The sequence below is a fragment of the Petromyzon marinus genome, chromosome 35 (assembly GCF_048934315.1).
Source record: "Petromyzon marinus isolate PM22_M1 ecotype Great Lakes invasive population chromosome 35, UKy_Petmar_22M1.pri1.0, whole genome shotgun sequence".
Classification (NCBI taxonomy): Eukaryota; Metazoa; Chordata; class Hyperoartia; order Petromyzontiformes; family Petromyzontidae; genus Petromyzon; species Petromyzon marinus.
The window spans coordinates 12,704,462-12,721,769 of record NC_133701.1 but is presented as its reverse complement, the minus strand read 5'-3'; the positions used below and the strand labels follow the sequence as shown (position 1 = coordinate 12,721,769).

Genomic DNA, 17,308 nt, shown 5'->3' with positions numbered 1-17,308 from the left:
ACTCTGTTTATTGTTATTCTTTCCTTATACAGTCCTTAACACACACAGAAGGGTATACGGTCCCCTCACCCGATACCCTAAGGAGGTACAGCCTCCGGACTCAGCATAACCTACACACAGATCTTCTTGATACCTAAGAGGTACAGCCTCCTAGCTTGGCGGGACTTGCACGTCTACCTCTAACCTCCTTGATGCCTCAGGAGGTAAGCCTCCTAGCTTGGCGGGACTTGCACGTCTACCGCTACCCTATCCCAGAGTCCTCCGGCTGGGACCTAGGGGAGGCTATCTGACCCACCGCTTGCCCGGTGGGTCCTGACCACTGGATACGCCGAGCCTTAGTCCTCAGAAGGGCTGGAAGGCTGGTCCAGGGTCCTAGCTAGTCTTCAGCCCGGGCTTCGGTCTTCGTGTAGGGAGAGAACTCCCTGAGCTCTCCGCGGTCACCCTTCTTATACTCGTTTGTGGCCAGGTATAATCAATCCCACATTCCCACGTGGAACTAGCTGATTGGTTCTCCCCAAACTGTGGCTACGATCCACTTCACCTCGTCTGACCCCAACCGTTATGTACACCGAGGTAATGCTGCACTGCCCCCTTGATACCTGGTGGCAATGCAGGTTACTGAACAGTGCGTGGTTAACACCTCTACAGTCATAATAAAGGTTTTTAGGTTAGATCGCGTTATTTATAAATGTGTCGTAACCCTCCACCACCCGACACGGCCAATCAGCAAAAAAGTGTCACGTTGACAAAAGACAAATAGTTCACTACTTTAGCCCACTGGTGTGTTGAAGAGTGAATCCACAACATTTACAGTTTGAGTACGACGTTTCGCTGGTAATTACATCCAGCATCATCGGGCAATTCGCCAGAATGTAGTTAACAATTTGTCTTTTGTCAACGTGATACTTTTTTGCTGATTGGCCGTGTCGGGTGGTGGAGGGTTACGACACATTATAAATAACGCGATCTAACCCAAAAACCTGTATTATGAATATTGGTCGCGAAAGCCTACGTGTTAAACTAACACCTCTACACCTCAAACATCAGCTTGACACCCAAGCAGGTCACGGGGCTGCCGAGAGAAGTCCAATTATGGGACTGTGAAGCATTATTCATTTGCCACTTCGTCTTTCGTACGACTGATGTAGACGCAGAGCAACAACTACAATTTCACATTCAGGTGGCCAAGCCCAGATAACCGCGTCAGTAGCAGCGGAGTGTATCACCGCCATGATGTCTCATTCGTATTTGTGGATCGGGCATTGCGTTGTGATATGTTGCATGGTCTGTTCTGGATGACCACAGTCGCATACTGCTGGAGAGTTTTGAATTGTACTTTTGTGCGTCAGGTATCCGCATATGCCATGATTTGTGCGGATGCGATTTAGGGTGGACCGTGAGCTTCGCGGTGATGTCACCACGGCACTTGTGCCAGGTTAGGTGCACGTTGAGACGAGCACGTGAAGTGTGGAAGGTTCCGATGGCAGGTCACGGGACAGTTCCGGCAGATGCACCGCCAGTGCTCGCCACTGTGACCATTTTCTGCAAAATTTTAGCCACCCAGCGCTCCGCTCGTTGCGAGCGTTACGCCTCGCTTTCCCCTCCGCTGTAGATAACAAACCTAACTCCTTTGCACGAAAATTAACCCATTCACATACTGCCATTGCACGGAACATTTCCTGGGGTCCTCCGTTTCATCCACGCCAACACGCAACAGCCCAGACTCCCACGTGGACAGGGACCTGTATTTTCCGGAGCTCAGCCCCCGGGGCTGGACAAGGCCGTGTCTGAGCGCTGCCGCTGTGGGTGAGGTTTTCACTGGGGCAGGAGAGAGCGAGAGGACACTGTGTACACAACGCGCAGCGGCAGGTGTTAGGAGGGGCGTGTGGCACGGCGCCTAGAAACCCGCCGATGTTTGCATGAGTCTGTGGCCACGCGAACCCCTCGCCCCCCACCCCGCGCGTCCCCACCACCAAACCACCCGGCGGGTTCCTTCCTTGCGCGTCCACCCGGCCGCTGGTTCGCGCACTGCCGGGCGGCCACGTCCCCCACTCCTCTTCTGGTGAGTGCCGCAGCTTGTGAACAAGTGTGGGTGATGTACGCACGCCACCGCGCACCGACGTGTGTCCAGCTACACGATGATACAGCTAGCGTGGGGCCAGCAGTCGCCTACAACATCACTGCAACATCACTGAAACATCACAACATCACTACTACATCACTACAACATCACACTGCAACATCACTGCAACATAACTGAAACATCACCACAACATAACTACAACATCACTACAACATCACACTACAACATCACTACAACATCACTACATCACTACAACATCACACTACATCACTACATCACACTACAACACCACTACATCATCACACTACAACATCACCCTACAACACCACTACATCATCACACTACAACATCACACTACAACATCATTACAACATCACGCTACAACATCACTACAACATCACACTACAACATCACTAAATCACACTACATCACTACAACATCACTACATCACACTACAACATCACTACATCACTACATCACACTACAACATCACACTACTACATCAGACTACAACATCACTACAACATCACTACATCACACTACAATAACACACTACATCACACTACATCACACTACAACACTACAACATCACACTACATCACTACAACATCACACTACACCATCACACTACATCACTACAACATCACTACATCATCACACTACAACATCACACTACATCACTACATCATCATTACAACATCACGCTACAACATCACTACATCACACTACAACATCACTAAATCACACTGCATCACTACATCACACTACAACATCACTACATCACTACATCACACTACAACATCACACTACTACATCAGACTACAACATCACTACGACACTACAACATCACACTACAATATCACACTACATCACACTACATCACACTACAACATCACACTACATCACTACATCACACTACAACATCACACTACATCACTACATCACACTACAACATCACACTACAACATCACACTACATCACTACATCACACTACAACATCACACTACATCACTACATCACACTACATCACTACGATACCGCGACCACAGCGCGCTGACACAACGCCGCCTCCTCTATCGCTCTCGCTCGCTGTTCTTCCCAAACTGTACAGGTGAATGTCTTAGCAGCAGCAGCGTGGTCAATCCACCGCTGGATGAATGCCTCTCTAAGCCGTCCGCTGCGATGTGGTAATCCACCTAAGCACCTGCACGCGAGCTCTTTAATGGCTCCATCTCCTGGCAGTACGTACTCTTTCGCAGGCGTCACATTGGTTTGGAATGTCGAGCTGCGCTTGAGCGACCACGGCTAACATTAGTGGCCGAGTGGTGTCACCAGCGGCGTGGTGACTGGCAAGGCGTGGGAGGGCCTTCATCCAGCAGGGGATTGGAATAGGGGTCTCAGAAACCATGATCTGATCATTTGAGATACGTGCTATGTGCGTTGGTGAACGTCTTCGCTTCCATTCACAGCGTTGTGCGCGAACAACTTTCCGCAATAACTGATAAACACATAATCGCACTGCGTTTGCTTAATGTCATGTTCGCTACTTAGTCGACAGTAATCATAATAACCACGCCTTCATCAATCCACCGCTGGATGAAGTACGGCCTCTCAACGTTGTTTGGCCATACTTCACCGCACTGGTCTGTACAGGTTTGGTCGTGAAAAAGGGGGAGGGGGGGACAACCAGGACCTGGTTCAGACACCGCCGTGGCTAGGAATTTGTTTTACAAAATGTAATTCAAGTGGCCGAGTTTCGATATCTTAGTGTGCAAATCACGGCGCCACCGTAAATAATCACAGTTACCAGTTTTACAATGACTTCACCACGCTGATCATTGCTAACTGGTACAGAGAGTACTGTGTGTATGACTGGAGTCTGTTTAAACAGCCTGCCCGTATAATCAATAAAGCTGATTGTTAGCCTTTCGCAATACACCCTCTACAAACACTGTAGACCCACAGCATACAGAAATGGACAGATAGTAAAGTATGGATTTGTTTGTACACTATACCAGTACGGATTATAAGACGCACTGGTCGCCTTGTACCTAACAGCAAACTGTGGATGTGCGTCTTATAATCCGGTGTGTGACCCAGACTTATTCATATTCTTAGTTTTTTCGGTAAAGTCACGTTGAAGAGAAACAACAAAATAATAAAATATATTAAACAGACTTGTGTAACATTATGAGACCTCCTTTGCCACTGTGTACACAACGCGCAGTCAAACTGCAGTTTGACTGCTTGTGTTGTGGTCATTGCAAACATGATGCCTTGAATAAAGGTGTCAGTTTTTTGTGCCAGTTAAAAGGGTAAAACCTATTCCTAGACTTGTGTAACTTTATTGAGTCCGTCTTATAATCCGTTGGGTGTATGTTTGTGTGTGCGACCTGATTTGTTTAACTATTAACACCGTGCACGAGTTCAGGGTGCGTCTTACTTCCCAGAGAGTGTGTTATATACCGGAGGAGCCGGTGGGATATTGATAACAGCGTCACACCTCTCTCGGGGTAGCATGGGTGGTGCGCTCCTGCATTTAGCCGCCCTGAGAAAGTGGTGTCAATTCCATTGTTTTATGGACGGTGGTCAGGGCCTCCATAGGACAGGCACAGCTGTTGATTTGCCACAGTGTGGTACTGCTTTTATCGACCAGAAGGGTTACCTGTTAAACTATTGAAACTGTTTTTAATTTGACCAGTTTGCCCCATCGAGCTATATATCGTTTTCAGAACCGACCTGGCCACAAATTATAGCTGAACGAAGTGGCTTACCATGTGGACATTTATAGCAGCCAAATATTCTAAACGCATGTTTCCAAATGTGGAGGGAAAAACCGGAAGACCTGTAGAAAATTCCACGCGAACACGGAGAGAGAGAACATGCAAACTCCATATCTACAAGCGTCAGGGTCGGGATCGAAACCCACGACCTCCTGTGTACCAGGCGAGGTAGTTAACATCTCCTAGCCACCGTGGCACCCTCAGTGCCGACGCTAGGAGTTCACTCTCCTCTCGAGCATTGGAGTCGCTGTTACGATCACTCTGCCAACAACCGCTCGACAGACCCTACCGTCCGAGACGAGATGAATCCGAGCCTGTGGATATGCGGTTTTCGATTATTTTTCGGGCATTTTAATGATCCACAGCAAAAGTGGATGTTTGGGTAAGAATTCACGATTAGCCAACTTCACATAGCAGTTGGTTTTGATAAGTGCAGGCTATGCGGTTGCGGTTATCAACTGAACATTGAACTTGCAACTACTGCGGTCTGAAGTCTAGCATGTAGAACCCTCTTGTCAATCTGCTGCCGGATGGGGGCAGTACAGCAAAATTAATTGTTGGACTGTGCTTGTATGGTCCCATGCCTATGCTCCCTTCACCAACCTGCACTGACCAGCGTGATCTATGTATGGTGAAACAGCCCCCATGGCAGTCAAAGCGTGCAGAGAGAGGCCTTACTCATCCAACAGTGGATTACTTGACAAAGGGCTGCACGTTACATTACCAGGCTAAGGCTTGTGGGGTGCCTGTGGAATGCTGAGTGCGGAGGGGTTGGCATTGGCTTGGGCTGGAATCCTGACATTGCCTCTGTAAGCTGGACAGTGGCAGGCGTAGTCTTCTGATGGGACTATGTTAAACCGGCAAGCTATGCTTGTAAAACTATTACGTAGGATTTTGTGGTTGTGCTGTGTAGCTCTCCCAGTTTGTTGTAGGGTCGTACCGTGTGTTGTTTGCATGATGTCCGACGTTTCGCTGCACGCACCAGGGGCTTCTTAGGGACGTTCCTGAAAGAAGCTCCCAAGTCACAACAAAACGTACTGCACATCAATTCAGCCAATATCGTGTGCAGTACGACATGTGGTTTGATTTTTATATATATATGCATATTTTTTAAAGGTTGGACATTGAACAATGAGACTTACTCATCTGTATCATCAGCCATAATCGATCCACTGCTGGATGAGGGCCTCCCCCAAGCTTTCATCATCCTTCACGGCCATGCGATGAAAGACTCCGTCTAACTTTTAACTATTTTTTTATTTTACCAGAGGCAATGCCCACTGAGCTATGTAGCTTTTTTTCAGAAACGACTTCGCCACAAATGAAAGCTCAACCAAGTGGCTTATCGTCACCTGGACATTGATAGCAGCCAAATATTACAAACGGATGTTGAGTCTAAATGTGGAGGGAAAAACTGGAGACGGAAAAAAAAAGTCCACGTGACCACGGGGAGAACATGCAAATTCTAAATATACTGGCGTCAGGGTCGGAATCGAACCCACGACCCCTGCATACCAGGCGGGGTAGTTAACATCTCGCCACACGGGTTGATCACATCGCTCCAACTCTCTGAATGAGTGGCAGCCAAAGGAGAGAACGCGTCTGAAAGTATGCCCACCTGAAAGTCCGTCAACCGAGGAGATGGAGTGATGGGATTGCCTAAGGATGCATGTGCTACGTGGATTTGTTACATCACAAGGCTGAGAGACGATTACATCTTGAGAAGGCGTTCATGGTAGCAGTGGATAAATCCTGGCTGCTGATGACGATGACCCCTACGACTCGAATAATGGAAACAAAATAAGTAGACGATACCCCTCCTACCCATATTTTGTCTCTCCACATAAAAATGAAAGTTTTTTTTTTTTTACACAGCATCCCATCAGCTACACGTCCTTTTGTTAGTAGTACATCTTTTCAGCATTACAAGCAAAAACTCTGGGCCCGTTTCAAAATTCATTGTCACATCAGCAGAGCCAGGCTCTTCTGCGCCAGTGCAGATTTCTGCGTCGGCCAGGACCCCTCTCGCTTGTCGACATGGGTCCGAGCTCGACACAAAACAAGAGGGGTCGGCCACCGAAATAACAAGAAGAGCCGCTTTCTTATAATTCGGTAAAACAAACTCAATAGCCGCAATGCGTGTGAGTACAAGACGGGTACTTAATCAATAACGTAAAACCATATTTTTTTTGCAATCGCTATTTTAAGAACAGCACACGCACAATGATTTGTAAGACCGCATTTACGACTATATTTCCACAAGAATGTCAGTGTGTAACGCACGTGACGTCACTCCACGTCGACCAGCTCCCCCCATGAATAATCATGAACAGTTTCGATTTAAAGCTTTCGTGACTGCAAGGATTCATCTTATTTGGTTCTTTCGGTAAAGTCACGTAGAATGAGAATAAAATAATAAATTTATAAAATAAAAAACGCAATATTCTCACGACGTTTCGGCCACAACACAAGCGGCCTTCATCAGGTGAAGGGACGAGACTGTCTGGTAGGACAGCGCTGGAGTGAAAAAGCCACGCTCAGATCACGACCTTTAAGCTGTGTCAGAAGAAACAAAGCGCCTTGACAAAGGAATTAGCATATAATTTAGCATTGAAATGGCCAAGTGATTAGCTTGTGACTGGTCACAGAAATGGCTATGTTAAAGTTAAAGCATACACATCCGCAGAGGCACCCCTTGACAAAGGAATTAGCATAGAATTTAGCATTGAAATAACTAAGTTAAAGTATACACATCCGCAGAGGCACCCCTTGACAAAGGAATTAGCATAGAATTTAGCTCTGACTTTAACATAGCTATTTCTGTGACCAGTTACAAGCTAATCACTCAGCTATTTCAATGCTAAATTCTATGCTAATTCCTTTGTCAAGGGGTGCCTCTGCGGATGTGTATGCTTTAACTTAGCTATTTCAATGCTAAATTCTATGCTAATTCCTTTGTCAAGGGGTGCCTCTGCGGATGTGTATGCTTTAACTTTAACATAGCCATTTCTGTGACCAGTCACAAGCTAATCACTCAGCCATTTCAATGCTAAATTATATGCTAATTCCTTTGTCAAGGCGCTTTGTTTCTTCTCACACAGCTTAAAGTTCGTGATCTGAGCGTGGCTTTTTCACTCCAGCGCTGTCCTACCAGACAGTCTCGTCCCTTCACCTGATGAAGGCCGCTTGTGTTGTGGCCGAAACGTCGTGAGAATATTATTGTGTTATTTTATTTTATCAATTTATTATTTTATTCTCATTCTACGTGACTTTACCGAAAGAACCAAAGAAGAATCATGAACAGGTTTCGTCCTCCACATGGACCCGCCCCTCATTAATAATCATGAACAGGTGACGTCACTCAACATCGAACAGCCCCTCTCATTAATAATCAAGAACAGGTGACGTCCTCCAAATGGACACCCCCCATTAATATTAGCGGGTGACGTCACTTCACATGGGGGGCGGGGGCGAGGCGCCTCCTCCCCCCTCGGCGTCAACTCACAACCCTCACTACAAAGGCAGAACCCTCACGTCACGTGATCTCCGTAACGCTATTGAGACATAGAAGTAAAAAGGACGTCGTGATAAACAAGGGATTATAACCTTTACATGAAATACGTCTGTGTCACCGCGCCCTTACAAATTGCACACGCATTAATGCAATGAATATATCACATCGCGGTCTGTGCTTTTCGCTTGCAAGTTTCAGATTTACTGCAATACACCCGTCCTAGGACGGACAAAAGGCGAGTTACGAATAATTGTTGGGCTTTTTAGACATTCACCGTTTATCGAAAATCAAAGTAAGATTGGGTTTTTATTTTTTACACTTTGCAATGATGGCATCGGGAGCCACGAAGCAGTCCTTAAAGTGCCCGTGCAATGCAGCGAATACACAACACGCGACAACAGTGATGACGATTAATACGCAGGAGGCTTTCGCGACCAATATCATCCATAATAGTTTGTTTTGGGTTAGATCGCGTTGGAGAGCAAAGCCACAACATTTACAATCTGATTTGCTCTTCAACACGCCGGTGTGCTGTACTAGTAACGAATTGGCATGTTTTGTTTACGTGACAAACCTTACTAATTGGTTGTTTCGGGTGGTGGCGGGTTTAACGACACATTTATGTATTTACGCGATCTAACCCAAAAAACCCTGAATTATGAGTGATGATAATGATGATGAGTGCCGGTGTGTGTGGGGGGATACAAAGCATCGGGAAATGAACGGGAAAGCGCGCGATGATCGCACTGTATGGGAAGACGAGTCTGGCTCAGGGGCCCGACTCAAGGAGGTGGAGGGTATTTACTCGAGACAAACACACGCATGCCGACAACGGCACGGCAGGGCCACCACGGAGAGGCTGCTGCGAAGACGGCATTCCTGCTCACTTGGCTGACCCGAGTCGTTGTCGCCACTTGAGACCCCCGGGCGCGGCGCGGGGGTGAAACACAATCGGGGCATCCGCGTTCCGTCGGTCTTAAGGGGCGCAGTGCTCACACGCGCTCAGTTATCAACACCGGAGCTATAACCCCCCTCCCCCCCAAAAAAATAAAACTCAGCACGTTCGTCTAGAGTTACGCTACAGGACTGAAGCTCCCTATAATCCATAGTCTCACGCATATAAAGTGTGCATAACTTTATAACTGGTTGGGACCAGGGTCGATGCAATGAGTACCACTTTGTGGGGAAGTCAACAGCGGTTGGCAAATGGATATACTTGCCCCCGCCATATGAATGGGGAATTTCCACCACTGGTTCTGTAAACAGGAGATGTGCACCGCCTTAGAAGATTGGGTATGACATGGCCGGGAATCAAACTTAGGTCGTCAGGTTCATCGCGTAGTGCAAATAACCCATATCGGCTTACACGATGAGTACACACTGTGAACCCAGCAACCCGAGTCTGATACCCAGCCACGGCTAACGTCAGTGGCAAGAGATGTTTGGACAAGTCTCCCTCGCCACCCCCCCACCTTTACCAACCCACCCTGATCAGTGTGGTGAAGTATGATCAAACGAATCCCCATTGTGGGAGGACTTAAGCAGCAGATTGACAGAGGGCCGTATATAATAATTTAATTTGGGTAAATTTTTTAATATCACTTTAAATTACAAACTTTGCGCCATTTCAACCAAGGGTGTTTTTTGCAACTGGCCACAAGCCTTGAGTGGGATAAATATTTTCAAAGAGTGATATAATCTGGTTTTTACCCATCCCATCAATTTTCCAAAAGCACTGCACTTGAGTAATTGGCACTTCGTAATCATCACTCATGTTCAATCAACTGCCCCCCAAGCCACCCCCGCCACCCGCCACGATCCTGAGATGCACCAATCCACCCTGCACGTGCACACCAAACGATTTCGCCGCTCCATATCCACGCTTTACGGCCTCTCGGACACTTAATTTGAGCCGAAAAAAATCTTAACTGGAAACCTAGGCGTATGTCGCACAGTTACACGATGGCGACTCTCACGCATTAGGCTTGCATGACAACTCAAGCGTGTCCCATTTGGCCATTCACATTGTGCTTCCTGCTCGTTACCCAGAGCTTCAAGCCCTTTACAGCTCGCAAAGAGCAGCAATTGAGAGCCCTCTGGGTGGTGTGAATGGGATTGGCTGTGCTCTGACCTCTGGACATTGACGCACGCTCCAGAAAAGGATTTGCGATGTATCGTGGGTGCTAGCTAACGCGTCTCTGCAAATCAAAGTGTATTATATCGCATCTCATGTCAACCATTCCGATGCCCTGCTGCAGTCTCGCCGACAAGGGGACCCCCAACCCCAGTGGCAAGCATACCGATATTGTACACCACCAGTCTGTACAGCACCAGTCTGCAAATAGGCATCATCGATGGGACCTTTTTGCCAGTATCAAAATGATGAGAAAATACGAATAGGCTTTACCCTTTTTTCCAGAAAATAAGAACAGGGTTATTTTATTTTCATTTTCCCATCAAATGGACATCGGTCTATCAGTAGGGGACAATGTTATGTGAAGTGTTATTTCGTCCAGATTAAGTTATCTGCAAGTAATTTTTCATATTTAGACCGTAACGCCTCCACACAATTGCCCACTATTATTCAACTTATGTCACGGTAACCTCTGACGTCCACTGTGAAGCAGATGCCTTGCAGTATTTTATGGTTTGTACACCTGCAATATTAACGAGGACAGCAGAGAACCTCTGCAAACAAGTGACGAAACGTGTAATGGGTTGTGATTGAAGTGTTGTGCGACCTTTGGAAATGTATTTGAACATTTCTGGCGTAGAACTTTGTGTTAACGCCGCGTTTTTTCAGACAAACTGCCAACAGAGGAGTGGTTCCAACCTGAGGTTCGGGGACCGCTGGTGGTCCCTAAGGCCACGGGAAGTGGTCCACAACACCGTTGGTGATACTGCGGTTGTTAGAGCAGCTTTAATAATAAAAAAAATGTCACGAGCGCGCGGTGCTCCGCAAACAATTTTCAAGGGGTGACAGTGGCACGCAGGGCCCTGATAGGCTTCGAGCTGCTGTGGTAGAGCACAGTCGTCGAGGTGATTGATTGCCGCTGCTTGTTGAGATAGCGTATGCAGTACAGGTGTCCCTCGCTTTAAGCGGGAGTTCGGTTTGTGTGATTTCGCGTACATGCGGCTCACCTATTTCTACCCAAAATTTGCTATATTATGCGGTTTGAATACATTTTACATGCGGCTATGCGGTCGGACGTAGGACAACATTATGTCTACTGTGTGTGTACTGTGTGTGTATTGTGTGTACTGTGTGTGTGTACTGTGTGTGTACTGTGTGTGTACTGTGTGTGTAGTATACACGCGACTCGGCATGCAGCTGTCGTGTGCGGTTTCGCTTTGTGTGCGTTCCTTCTCTGACTTTATGGATCTACTGAATAAAGCGAGGGCAACCTCGATTGAAATGTGTGACAATGTATGCTCGTGAATTGTCTCTTGTTTCTGTTCACAGACACGCCACCAAGCTGTGCATCCTGACCAATAGACTAGTGGAGGTGTAGGGAGAACAAGCTACCGATTTCCGCAAACAGTTGCAAGAATAGCAATCTTGAGGGCTTTTGGAAATTCATCATGATTGTTGGGCTGATTACTAAATTACTATTTCACCGTACATTTACAAAGGCTTCCTTTTTCGATATGCGTGGCTGGCATTGAATGTGCCACCGTTCATTGAGGCTTCGCCTGTAGGGACAACAATGAATGGTGCATAGGGTACACGCCACGCTAATATTAATAGACTGAATATTAATCCATCTAATTGCTATTGCTTCCATGCGAGAGCTTCGATAGAATTTCTGGAGGAGTAGAGACCTCATCATTCAATATCATGTGTACTATACAGGAGATCCAAATTGCAAAACTATACATTTATCTTCTAACTTCGCTTTTAAAGAGACACAAGCAATCATGAATATCGAACAATAACAACATATTCAACTGGACGTGTCTGTATGATCTTAATTATTATTAAATTTGATCAATTAAAACGAAAATACCCACTTTTTTACCTGAATGATGATTGTTAAAACCATAAGGTCAATACACAGGTAAGAGTGCTGATACAAAATGAGCAAAATTCAGAATCAGTCCACGCCCGGTAAGGTTACACCGCTACATGTGTTTGCAAATACCGTAGACAAAGAACCACGTAGTAGTCCGCATTTTTTTTATAACGTTTTACCTGAGCCTATTTAATTTCTGATATTTTTCGGATTTTCAGATCGTTCACATCTGGTCCTAATGTAGCAATATCTTAATGCTAACGATAGTGATGTCACTTAAATCCACGTGCCGTCACTTTTGGAAACAAAACAAGAACTTTATTTCTTTAAGAGTTTGAAAATTGGGAACACATCCCAAACTCGCATTCGGAATTCCGGCCAATATGCAGCAATAAGGGGAAACGAGTGATTGGATCAGATCGTCGTGCTGAGATAGAATGCAGCAACAGCAGCAGCAGCCACCGTCGCAGACATTCAACCTCCTTCGTATGCAAATGACGGGCGAGCAAGACAAGCAGGGACGTGTGCGATTGGACGTGGGTACGAACGCGGCCCCTGGCGCCAAGACCTCCAACCCGTATGCCATCGACGTGGTGCGGCTGCGCAAGAAAGAGCTCTCCCGGGGCATCATCAACACGGAGCAGCTGCTCGAATCGCTTGTGGAGCACGGCGTGCTCAGCTATGACAAGAGGATGGCGCTGTCGACGCTGCGGACACGCGAGGAGCGCAACACGCGGATGCTCGAGATGGTGGCGCGGTCCGGCGAGCGGGCGTGCCGCCTCTTCTTCCACCCATGCCTCAAGCAGGCCGAGCCCGAGCTCTACTCCACCATTCGCCGCTACGTGGGCGAGGTGTCGCGCCAGGTAGGCGACAGCCGACGCCAGCTCATCGGCTACCTGCTCGAGAGAGACAACGGCAGCCTGGAGGAGTTTGAGAATGGCGACGATCCGCCCAGCAAGGTCAAGGTGATCACCCGCAAGCCCAGGAAGATGCCGGTGGGAGACGCCCCTCCGCCCAAGGTGGAGAAGCCGGCACAGGAGCCAGAGCCGCCACCGCCGCAGCCGCAGCCCGAGGTCCTGGTGGTCACCGATGAAGCGACCTTCAAGGCTGCAATCGATGGAGACCTCGCCTACTTCGAGAGGGCTTCTCTGACAAGCGGCGACGTGAACAAGGTGAATGAGAGGAAGGAGACCCTGCTTCATCTGGCCGCCGCACAGGGCCATGCCAGCTTGGTGGAGTTCCTGCTGAAGAAGGGAGCCAAGTTCAACATGAAGGATGTAAACGGGCGAACCGCGCTTCACGCGGCGGCCGAGAATGGCCAAGATGCAGTGCTCCGATTGCTGCTGAGCGCCGGGGCTGACGTTTACGCTCTGGATAACAAGGGGGAGAATGCAGCCGAGCTGGCCTTGAGAAACAACCACACGAGCGCCGCGAGCATCCTTGTGGAGCACGAGAAGACGCGGCGAGACCGCAGGAGGCACCTCATCCACATGGCGGCCCTCAAGAACGAGAGCCGCGTCGTGGCCGCGCTGCTGCAATGCGGGGCCAATGTGGCCTCTCCGGATGAGAAGGACCGCACGGCGCTCTACTACGCTGTTACCGGCGGCTTCACAGAGACCGTGCAGGTCCTCCTGGCGGCCGGCGCCAAGTGCGACCATGACCTCGTCGACATGGCGTTTGACGCCAACAATGCAGGCATGTTTGAGCTGCTGCTGCTGAGCCACGCGCTTGGGGAGATGTCGGACGAGGCCAAGGCGAGGCTCCTCTTCAAGGCTGTGGAGCGAGGCCTCGATGGCACGGTGCTCGCGCTGCTCAAGCAAGGCGCCGACCCCAACGCGGCGGACGCTGGGAGGTCCTCCTACACGCCGCTGCTGCTTGCGGCAGAGATGGGTCACGCGGATGTGGCGCTGGTGCTGCTGGAGCAGGGCGCCCGCGTCGACGTCAGGACGTCGGACTCCAGCTCCGCGCTGCACCTGGCGAGCGGCAAAGGTCACGTGTCGACGGTGCAACTGCTCCTCGGCAAGGGCCTGGCCGTTGGTGTCACTGGCCACCTGGAGCGAACGGCCCTGCACTCCGCGGCCGCCGAGGGCCACCTCGCCGTGGCGGAGCTCCTGCTGCGGGAAGGGGCCAAGGTCGGCGCGGCAGGCAGGGACGGCGCCACGCCGCTGCATCTTGCTGCCGAATCAGGCCACGTGGAGGTGGCCCGGTTGCTGGTGAAGAACGGCGCCGACCCCGGCGCAAAGGACAAAAAGGGCAAGACACCGCTGCACTTGTCTGCGATGGGTGGCGACGTGCACCTGCTCGAGGTGCTGCTGGAGGAGAAGCGAGCCGACGTGAACGTGGCCGATGGAGAGAAGAAGACCCCTCTCCACCTGGCGGCGGGACACGGCCACGCGTCGGCTGTGTCGCTGCTGCTGGCCAGGGGAGCCAAGGCTTTCTCGCGCGACATGGACGGCAACGCCGCGCTCCACTTCGCCGCTGCCGCTGGCAGCGCGGAGGCCACCGGGGTGCTCCTGGAGGCCGGCCGCGCGGGAAAGACCAACAGCAAGCGCAAGTCGGCCGCCGACGAGCGCAACACGTGGCGCAAGACGCCACTGCACATCGCGGCCGAGACGGGGCGGCCCGAGCTGGTGGAGCTGCTGCTCAAGAGCGGCGGCGCGTCGCTCAACGCCCTGGACAACTCGCGCGACACCCCCCTGCACTGCGCTGTCCGGGGGGCCCACGTGGCGGCGGCCAGACTCCTGGCCGGGTGGGCCGAGGGCCCCGAGAAGCCGAACCTGTTTGCCGCCAACGCTCTGGACAAAACGCCGCTGCAGCTGGCGGAGGCAGGCGACACGGACGGTCACCGCGAGATCGCCACCCTGCTCAGGAAGAAAATGAGGATCATATAACAATGTGCACGGCTCGCGAGTTTCCTGACCCGCCCGGTTGTGAACATCAGAGCCGTGCAGGGCATGCAACTCATCAGTGCCGCGCCACATGAGGGTTGCCACCTCTGAGACATACATTTCCGGGACGAATTGTAGGAGTTAAAGGAATGTCTAGACAATACCGGAAGAGGGGAGAACTGCACGTAAATGTCTTGGTGTGGTGTACAGTATGATGATGATGATTATTGTTATTACAAAGCAAATGGCAATAAATACAGGACTTTTAATATCCTGGAAAATCTGTAAGACTTCCCAGGACAGCGATCTCAATGACGATTCTTGGAAAACACAATGTGGCAAAACACAATCAGAATCTGTATTCATCCTGGAGGAATCCGATGAGCGATGAAGCTCTTCTGACCCACTCCAGTAGGGTCCAGAGGCCTTCTCTGCTGGCTTAGAGATTGTCAGAATCAGAAAAATGTATTTTTATAATTTAATATATATTTTTTCATTAATGCTATATGTATTTTACAAAGTTCGTTCCCATCAGTCTATTAATGTCATTTCATGGCTACTCTTTCCCTCAGTTGTGCTGCTTTTACTACAGCTCACATAAATTAGAGCTTTTACCAATTAGATTTTCCACCTGTGCCGTCTCAGCCTCTCTGGGTGAAAAATCTACCCTGAGGCCTTCAGGTTGCCATGTTGGGCGTATTCTTTGACACGCCAGAGCCTTCTAGCTGGCCGAGTCGCCTACGTTCGCATTTTTCGTGTGGCGTGATCGGAGGGCCAGTTAGCTAACTGAAGTAAAACTAGCTAGCACATAATGTAGCATCATTTAAGATGTATTTAAACTTTCCTTCGTGACTTTTAGATTTTTAAATGTAGTGCTTTAGATTTTTTTCTTCTGTGGGGAAGCCTGTTGAATCCTGATTGTGTTATTTGTGTTTTACGGCTGGTTGTTGTGAGTTTGTTCTTGTTTCTTTGGTAATGACATTGATTTGGGCTATGCGATGTTTATTTGTGATGCAGCATCCTCTCATACTGTAATAGTGGTACATCCTTGATGGTTTCAGTCACCATGTATTCATGTCTTTGCCAATTAGTGTATTGTAACTCTCATAGGTGTTGATCCTCGTGTTAAATCACTTTATTCCACTCGATAAAGGTTACTGTTACTGTGAATATGGTGTGGTTACGTCGAATGACAACAGCCTATAGCCCTAGTGTCATGGTGAGGTTATTCGAAGGCTGTTTAATTGCGGGAGGATAGCACTGAAGGCCTCGGTGTAAAATACACGGCCCACCACTGGTAGGGTCAGAATGCTACAACAACACACAAACAACAACAACAAACAAACATGCTATACATGCGACATGATCAAAACATATCCCATACCTGTCAACCCCTCATCAGTGCCCTACCTTATTACAGAACAATTCAGACCTTATTGGTCACCCCGTGCCTTTATAAATCTCAACGTTCATCCTACAAAGGCCCATCACAAGGGAGAAACAAACAAATAGACATTTGTTTTATTTCGAAACGGCTGTAAAATTTCTTGCACCAGAATACGGGTAAACGGTATGGGTTGATAGGTATATCCGGGTTGATTGAACTTAAAATTTGCAATGTTGGCACATGACAGCACTCCCCTAGTCAAGTATGTATGTTGAACTTCTTTCCCACCGCACGTAGCTAAACACGCGAATCGGAGGTGCGGGCGAAGGAAAACAAACTAAACACAACAAAGCGGTTCTAAAGAAACGAGTTTTCAATCTCCATTGAAAAGTCACGCATGCGTTTTGTTGAAAACCGCACAATATCGAATTCACGTTTTGTTGTTAGAAGGATTCCCCCCCCCCGCCTTCCCAATCATCACATACAGGGGGGAGGGGCCCGGTACGCGGGGGGGGGGGGCACGCGGGTGCCCAGTGCGTGGGTAAGGGAGGGTACGCGGGTGGAGGCCTGGGAGGGGTACGCGCTTGGTGGCCGGGTGGGGGGGCTAAGTTGGCTGCTATAAATTTCCACGTGACGATGA

At 49.1% G+C, this 17,308-nt stretch overlaps 1 protein-coding gene across 1 annotated transcript; it reads left to right on the top strand.

Moving 5' to 3' along the window:
• Positions 1-273: 273 nt before the first annotated feature.
• LOC116948964 (CARD- and ANK-domain containing inflammasome adapter protein-like) lies at positions 274-16,451 on the top strand. Its single transcript, XM_032966295.2, has 2 exons — positions 274-2,062; positions 11,844-16,451. The coding sequence occupies exon 2, from the start codon at positions 12,831-12,833 to the stop codon at positions 15,282-15,284; it is 2,454 nt and encodes an 817-aa protein (XP_032822186.2). The 5' UTR covers positions 274-2,062; positions 11,844-12,830; the 3' UTR covers positions 15,285-16,451.
• Positions 16,452-17,308: the final 857 nt, after the last annotated feature.

What these genes read in the sequence shown, in the direction of transcription:
- LOC116948964 (XM_032966295.2), top strand. Translation starts at nt 12,831, where the DNA reads ATGCAGCAACAGCAGCAGCAGCCACCGTCGCAGACATTCAACCTCCTT.